The sequence below is a fragment of the Grammomys surdaster genome, unplaced genomic scaffold (assembly GCF_004785775.1).
Source record: "Grammomys surdaster isolate TR1022 unplaced genomic scaffold, NIH_TR_1.0 124602, whole genome shotgun sequence".
Classification (NCBI taxonomy): domain Eukaryota; kingdom Metazoa; phylum Chordata; class Mammalia; order Rodentia; family Muridae; genus Grammomys; species Grammomys surdaster.
Genome location: NW_021619574.1, coordinates 1 through 8870, shown reverse-complemented (window position 1 = coordinate 8870; position 8870 = coordinate 1). Strand labels below are relative to the sequence as shown.

The window sequence follows — 8870 nt, the reverse complement described above, 5'->3', positions numbered from 1 at the left end:
ATCTTTCCAAGAATTTATCAAGAAGGAGTGTTGAATTTTGTCAAATGATTTCTCAGCACCTAATGAGATGATCATTCGGTTGTTTTCTATGAGTTTGTTTATATAGTGGATTGCATTGATGGATTTCCATATATTGAACCATCCCTGCATTCCTATGATAAAGCCTACTTGACCATGATGGATAATTGTTTTGATGTGTTCTTGGATTCGGTTTGCAAGAATTTCATTGAGTATTTTTGCATCGATATTCATAAGTCAAATTGTTTATCTCACCTCTAAGATTAGGAGTAAGAGCACTCCTGGGATCAGCTCTCTCCTGGCAAGATTTGTGCAAGGAGGGCTGTGGGACAGTCTTAGGTCCAGAGTTCAGATGGAGACCAATGCAATCAAGTCTTGCAGTCCCTGAAAGACTTTACCTATCTCAACAGGTATCCTCAGAATCTTCTAGAAATTCAAGTATTCGAACACAACCTGGAGCTGTGATTGGCCCAGGCTTACCAACACTGAGAAGACTGTCAGGCCATCCAAGTCATCAGATACCTTCAAGACCTTAAGTGAGATCTGGTTTTCATGATCCCATAGGACCTATGACACTGCCAGATAAATATGATGACTAACAAACTCACCCTGTGAGTCCAAAAATGCAGCGAAAGGAACGCACTGTGTACACTAAAGAACAAAAGCACAAGCTGCAAGAGTATTTTGATAACTGCCAGAAACCTAACAAGGAGCAATGTGAGAAGCTGGCATCATTGTTTCATGTGACAGAAAAGGAGATCCAGGTCTGCCTCTCTCTTTTCCCTCAATCCAATAGCAACAATATCACCTTTCCCATCAGGCACTTGATTTTTATGCTTTTTAAATGCTTAGGGCAGTGTAGACAGTTTTGGGTGCTGGATATTCATGCATCCAATGCTGGGCCTCACATTTTCTATCAACTTGTTACCAATATGGATGAACATTATTCCCATGCAGGGTCTCAGAGACCTAGATATCATGGTTCCTACTAACACACAGGACACACTAGCACAATCTCCCCAGTCTTTTGTTGTCAGGTCATATACATTCTACCTCACTACAATCTTCTGGTCATCTTGAGTCTCAGGCATCTCTGATGCTGACTTGTGAAGTATTGCTATAGAAACTCGTGTTCAAAAGCTTCAACTTCATGTCCAGATGGGGGCAAACAGCTATTCTTCTGATGTCTCCTTTGTTTTTTCAGACCTGGTTCAAGAACAATCGAGCTAAGTACAAGCGGATGAATTTACAGAATAGTACAGAAACTCTACCAGAGACAAGTGGAAGCCCTGAAGCTGTTTTAGAATCAATCCATTTTCCTGGTTCCATACCTCTTGTTGCCACTGACAATGGAGAGTCCATGCGTTCAGCCACATTTGGTGTGCATTCCATTGCCAAACTCAACTGCAACCAGGTATCCTCTCTGCCTCATTATCAGTCCTGTGATGGTGACAGGTATAACCAGCAAGATGCCCTGGTTGATGGCTGTGTTCCTGTTACAGCTGGGGACTCTGGTCAATCCCCAGCAGTTGAAGTCCAGACTGACCTAGGAGTCGCTGAAGCTCCAGTTGCCCTGGCAGCTGGTACCCAAGTCACAGAGGATGCTCAATGTCCAGGTCCATCTGCAGAGGAGCTCTGGCAAAGGATTCTTGAAGACTTTGACAAATCTGATGACTGGCTTAGTATGAGATATATCCCAAGTCCAAGTTACAACTCCCAGCCTCTAGACCAGTCCTGGACTACACAGCCATGAAGAATTCTGTTAGTGCACACCATTAATCCCAGTATTGGGGAAAATTAACCAGGCCTAGCTGTTGAAGTTTTGTACCACTGTGGTTTATATGGTGGGATTGTTTCAAAGTATGTTTAGGTATTCATTCTTTATTGTTAGATTATATGTTCATTAAATAAAAGGATAAAATAGTTACTGTAAAATTCTTTTTAATACATTATTTTATTCCTTTACATTCCAGTCATTACCCCCTGGTCCCCATACACTCTCGACCCACAGTTTTTCATCCCATGACATTGGGTCAGAAGTTTCCCCCAAATATTTATGTACATGAATGCCTGAACTCATGTATTCAGGTGTCTTGGGACTTGGAGTCAAAAAGGAGTGTAGACTCTCCAGGGGTAAAGCCAAGACAGAGGTGTTCTCACATGTGTGTGCTTGGAAATGAACTCAGATCATCTGTGGGTGCTTTGGTCCTTTCTAGAAGGAGTATCAAAAGCTTCAACCAGAGCTCCCAAAGTCTAAACCTCCAGCCTGAGAGCACAAAGGGAGGGACTCCTGTCTTCACCTGTATAGCTAATTGAGGGTGGCCTTGTCAGACATCAGTGGAAGTGGAGGGCCATGGTCCATGGAAGTTTGGATCCCCTAGTGTTGGGGAGTTCAAGAGCAGGGAGATGGGACTGGGAGGATGTTTGGAGCACACCCTCATAAAAATAGGAGGAGGAGGTATTGGATAAGGGGTTTCGGAGGAGAATGGGAGAGGAGAAAACATTGAAATGTAAACACATAAATTATCCAGTAAAAAAAAACAGATAAAGAGTCTTTAAAAAAAAGAGAGAGAGTTTACTTATTTCAAATTAGTTTCAAAAGTTTCTAGGAGATGCTAATTGGCTAAGATCTTATTTTAAGCTCTCCACAAAAGAATTTAAGTCTCTGTTTAATATTCTCAAGAGAGATGTAAATCCTAATTTCCCTCAACAATTAATTGACAAAAGAGAAGTAATCTCACAAAAAGTAGAAGAAGCTATCACTAATCGATATATTATATAATCTGACTAGCTGTCAGCTGTGCTATAATAATCCTATGATAAAAGGGATTATTATTATGGATTTATATTTCTTTAAATAGAGTTTTCATGACTCTCTGAGTGTGGAAGGAGTGGCTGTTGGCACTTCTGCTCTGATTTTACATGAACTCTGAAAATTTACCTTTAAAAACATAAGAGGGAAAATGGTACCCCCTCCCCCAGAAGGAGTCCCCCTGAAATACTCTCCATCATGCCTTGTTCACTTTTAACTCTCTAAAACTGAAAGCTCATGGCAATCGGCTGCTGACTGCCTCTGGCATCACTGAGACCAATAAAAACTATGCCACAGATATGGAGAAGGACCCTCTTATTCTTAAAGGGAATGGCCCAGACCCAGTTCCCTTATAGGGCCGAGGATTGATATGCCTGTTTGATATCACAGCTAATTGGCTACCAAGAAGATTAATGAAACAAATAGATACCCCCACAAAGCCAGGCCTAACCATAAATAAGATGAATAACTATTTACATCTAAGGAAGAGAAATCTCCCTGAGAATTCCCTTCTTTTTTCTTTCCAGGTAAAAATGAACCACTCGTGATGTCTGCTGTTAGAAGTTCTAATACAAATGCTGGCCTCCAAACTTATACTGCTCAGACTTTTGAAGGGCCATTGACAAGAACATCAAACAGCTAGAGATTGACATCACTAATCTGAAGAAATTCCTTGTATCACTGTCTGAAGAGACCTCCAAAAATCCCGAAGATCCTTATTGGACTTGATTTACTCTATTACAATGGAAAAGGCTGTGTACAGCTGTTGACTATGTACAGCCCTTAAAGAAGAATGTTGCCTTTACATCTTCAAAACAGGGAGGGTTAAAGAGAGCATGAAATAGATCAGAGAAGGCGCTGAGAAAAGTCAGAGAGAGAAAGAGAAAGATGAGTGCTGGTACAAGAATTGGTTTTCACCCTCTCCATGGTTGTCAACCCTACTTTCTCCCATCTTGGGACCACTATTTGGGTTCTTTTTGCTTATTTCTGCTGGTCCCTGGGTCTCAAATAGGCTGAATAATTCTGTGAAACAACAGATAAATAATTTGGTAGCAAAACTTATTCAGATATATTATCATAAGTTAGCTATGGAGGACCACGAGACTCAAGATGAGGTTGTTACTTTGTACAGGGTGTTCCCAAAACTCATCTCCACCCAACCTAAAAGTGGGGACTTCTGCCCCTAGACCAAGCAGAGAGAGGCCACCCAGAACCTCCTCTGACTGGCGATCTGAATTCTTGCTTAGGCTTCGAGGCTAAGCACTGCAAGGGAATATAAATAAAACTTAAAAATATCTCTCTGGGTTCCCTGAGAGACAAGCCTGACTGCATAGGGGTTGATGTGAAAAGTATCCCCTCTCCAGGAAAAAGACATTGGGACAAGTATGGCCCCCATACCTCACTGGACAACGACAGAGGGACCGAAGCGATTACAAGGTCCCCTTCAATTACTGGAGGTCAGGCCTCTACCCCTGACTTCCCAAGATTAGAATTGCCACAGCCCTTCTATAATTAAAGAAGGGAGGAGATGTCAGGGACATCCCTGCTTACACATTGTAGGCCTAATATCAGCCATAGGCCTAAAATCAGCAATAGGCCTGTCATACATGTATACTAACACCAAGTCTTGGGTCTCAGTGGAAAAACACTGAAACACGTAGCTATAAGCTATTGTAAACAGACAACTTTCATGGAAATTTACCAGCCTGAGTAGTCATAGACATAGTAAATAGGTAGCCTTGGCAGACAACACCAACTTAGATAAGGACAAGTGAAACGTAGGGAGAGTCATAGTGACCTGTGCCTTGAACCTTCATCCAGCCGATACCCTGTTTTGAAAGATATCTGTATTCCCCCTGAACACCCACACTTCAGTGTCATACCCTTTCCCATGTCCTGACTTTCAGTGTTTATAACCCCTGTGTGAATGAATTATGATTTGAAAAAAAATAAATAATTTAAAAAAAGAAAAAGAAGAAAGAAAAAGAGGAAGAAGAAAAGAGCTTCCTGCAATGACAGACCCTGACTCAAAAATAAACAAAACAAAACAATGTGATTCAATTAATGACACAAGGACTCTCTAGGGTAGGGCCAAAATCCCAGTGGCACCAAAGGGAATGTTTATCTTAGGAATTGGCTGTTCTACAGTGAGGGAGGAGCCAAAGAGTGGGTGGAGCTTTGAGTGTCCGGTTTGCAGAACATATTTAAGGCCTGGTCTCTGGAGAACTGGTCAAACACAGAGAGGAACAAAAACAAGACAAAACAACCCACTGTTTGCCAGGTTAGTGGATGTCCTGCATATCTTTTGTATATGAGGGGTCTGTTCAGTGTGTTTATTCTTATGGAGGAGATAGAGTGCTAGTGGATGAAAACCTTTGGTATCATCCTGCAGCTGATGTATGTGTTTGGAGGTTGTGTTCCAGGAAGGTTGATGGTCCTGAGGAAAGGCAGAAACAGTTGGAGAGTTTCCTCATAGATATGAACACAGGGAACCATAGGCATGGAGGGCTAATAGAATAGAGAGGAGGAGGGCTGATGAGACCCCACATTGATGGGCAAGCTACTATGCTTTTGTGTATCATCCAAGACAGGGGCCTGAGCTCTTTGTTGTTCAGTCTGGAGGAATTGATGGGGAAGCCTGAGTGAAAGAGATAACCCTTTGGAGTTCTCTGATCTCTCTCTCTTTTTAGTCCAAGATTCTCTTGTTCAACAAGGTTTCATAAAGGGACCAAATTTCCAAAATTCTACCGATCCCTGATTCTCCAAGGCTTCCAATTATCTTTTAGTCTACAGATGATGGGAGGACAGTCTTTCTTTTCAAGTAACAAATCCTCCAATAATCCAGTGAATGCAGGCCTCCAGAGTTCTCCAGGTACCTCTGGTTTACCAATCCAACAAGGTCTCATGAATTTCCAAGTGTCTTCAGAGTCACAAGATTCTCCCAATGATGCAAGAACACGGTCGAAGAAGCAAAATGTGCTCTCCAAAGAGCAAAAGCTAGTCCTGCTAGAGCATTTTAAGGAGTCCAAAAATGTGAACAAGAAACAATGCATGTCACTGGCTCAAAGACTTGGCATGATAGAGAAACAGATAAAGGTACGCCCCTCTTGTCTCCCTCTCTGCTACTCAGATAGCCACTTTTCCAAGAGTCTCCTGTACACACATGTCTTGACTTTTGCATTTTGGTGAGTGTCTATAGATATGTGTTCCTTGACACAGGACCATGTTGTAGAATGGTGAAATGTATATGCAAGGCTGGATTTATATCCCCCTTAGTCTCTCAATATAGAATTCTGTTGTACTGGGGAAGGATGGTGGTATTCCACAGTGAAAGTGAATCTTAGTGATCAGGGCCATCCTCAAAAAGTGTGATTCCAAATTCAATCTTTTTAAATCTAATTTTATGTCCAGATTATGCTGACTTTATGGGTTTTTTTTTGTCTGTTTAGGCTCCCTAGATTTCTGTGATGGATGGTAGATAGAGGCCACAGCCCAGGTTTTTTATACAACATCATCATATTAGGCACCCAGAGGGTGCAACTGACCATTTACAAGCTCCCCTTTCCTTTCGTTCTCCAGATATGGTTCAAGAATAGACGAGCTAGAGAACATCAGAAGAAGAAAGGTCAAAAACTACCTGGGAGAATTGGAAGTGGACCTCACAATAGGCCTACCTACCCCAGTAGTGGTAAAGATTCTGATTTTGCTGTCAGCCCAGATTCTATGTGCCAGAGACATTTGGATGCCACCTCTCCTCCTCAGTTGAGACCATCAAGTAACTCCTCTCACCAGGAAGCCCACCTACCCTTTATTGAACAGCCCCTGGAGGAGATGTGTTTCAGCAAGAGCCATGTTATTGGGGAGCATCAGAAGCATAAGTGTAGAGAACTTCCCAGGAAACCAGGGCACCTATCTAGAGATATGTCTGGCCTTTCCAATGTTCCTTCTCCTCCCAATGTGTCAGCCAGTGCTGATGCTACATGTGAGATATTCTTGGGCTCAAGCTTTCCTCCTCTACTCAGACCTTCAAATATTACCCAAGACACAGAATCCACTTTCTTTGGGGGTCAGACACCATCAGTTATGTGCCCTCTTCCAGAACTCAGACCCTTGAGTAATTCCCAATACCAGATGGCCCTCTTCAACATCATTGATTGGGCCTATGAAATCTATCAAGAGAATGCAAGGTCTAAGAAGCAGAAGAAGAAGGCCATAGTGCAAATTTAGAAGCAAGGCCAGGATTTCTGTGCTACATCTTCAAGCCCTAAACACACTGTCTTTCTACCAACCTCTACCTGTGAGGATGTCTCATGTGAGAGACAGTCTGTTTTTAGGTCTACTACTTGCAGCCCATCAAGTACATCCCCAGATTCAGAATCCATATTTTCCACATGGGAGGGAACATCTCGTACTAGGTCTTTTCCTCTCAGTCCAAGTATGTTCTCAGACCCAGAATTGACCTTTTCCATAGCTCAAACCAATGAGACTCTCTTATGTAATATCCCGATGTCTGTACAGGTTGACCAAGACCCAGCAACCAGAGATAGTATCCTTGGTCAGGCATGAATTTGTTGCATATCTGCACAACCCACTGCAGCCCAAGATCCAGTAATAGCTCAAACTCCACATTTCAGCACAGCTTTGGCTGCTGAGTGTCCAAGGGAGACTTCATTTCTCAACACACTTACACTCAGAGAAGATGTTCAAGACCAGACTGCCATGCAAGACCAGCTCTTCTTGAACATCTGAGTTACATGGATGCTGCCTTAGACCAAGTGCCTCTGCCTGACTTCACTGAGCTTTTCTCACCCCTGGATGTCATTTAAGAAATGTGGATCCAGAAGATCTGGACACTCCTTGTTTCCATCTAGCTAAGTGTATGGATTACATTTGGAGACTGATAGTCTGAACACTGTTGGGAGACAACTCCCAGCAGAAAGAGGCTAACACCTTTGCAGCCATCTCTGGCCTTATATTTACAGGTTGATACTTTTGCAACCTGAGAAGAGACTTGTCGAGCATGATGTTTTTGCAAGCAGCCTACAACAGCTGAGCACACTCTGATAAACATCATGTTTTCTCAGACATATCCTGGACTTGTTGTTTAGTGTCCCCAGCAGCAAGGCACTGGTGGTAAAGTATCTTCAGCTGCATTCCCTTGCTTGGGCTTATATGCCCATAATTTCCTTTCAATAAACGAGCCTTGATCAGAAAACTTTGTCTTGTCTTCATTTATCATATCTCTTGTCCCTTCATTCCCACTCTCTCTCTTGCAGGCTCCTTTGACTGACTCATGGGCCAGGTCACCTGTTGCTCAATGTGTGGCAGTTAGAATGAGAGAGCCAGTGAGGGACTTTACTGGAAGAAAGGTCCACTGAAAATTCAAAAGGGAAAAAAGGTGATCACCAGGGAACGTGCCACTTTGAGAATGTTAAGTCATAGTAATGAAAATGGGGTAAGAAATAAGTCAGCATGAATTATATGTAGAAGAGATGAGAAATGCTTTAAAGACATGAGGTGTAAAGGTGGAAATATATCATTTGTTGTCATTTTTTAATTTGATTAAAGAGTTATGTCCTTGGTTTCCTCAAGAAGGAACCATTGATGAAAAAAGATGGTATAGAGTTGGAGAAGCACTTAAAGATTTTTTTACAGGACATTTGGGCCTGAAAGGGTTCCACTGCATTTTTATATTGGAACTTCTTAAATGAAATGATCTCAGCAAAGTGTCTGTCAATAACTGTGGTCATTGAAGAGGGTGAAAAAAAATTTAAAGTCAGTGAAAGGAAAGAAAAAGGAAAGGAAAAGAGAAAAGAAAGGATTGATTCTTCTAAGGAAGAAATAGATTTAATTTTTCTAGGTAGTGATGATGGTAAGGGAGTAACTATCAGTAGCTGCCACTGTGCCTCCACTCACTTCTCTGGCAGAATTCCCAGAAGAGGAGACCAAGACTTAAATCTTAAATATGAGAGAGATAAAGGGTTTCAGAAAATCAGTTGTCCTCTGTCTGGAAGATGTTAGCAACAGAAAGGCTACTTAG

General features: G+C 42.1%; 1 protein-coding gene across 1 annotated transcript; it reads left to right on the top strand.

The window, feature by feature from the left end:
- Window positions 1-380: 380 nt before the first annotated feature.
- LOC114636606 (homeobox protein ceh-36-like) lies at window positions 381-1771 on the top strand. The gene is given in 3 exon segments (XM_028784682.1): window positions 381-456; window positions 583-782; window positions 1223-1771. Coding segments are annotated over 3 exon segments (825 nt in total).
- The last annotated feature ends 7099 nt before the right edge of the window (window positions 1772-8870 follow it).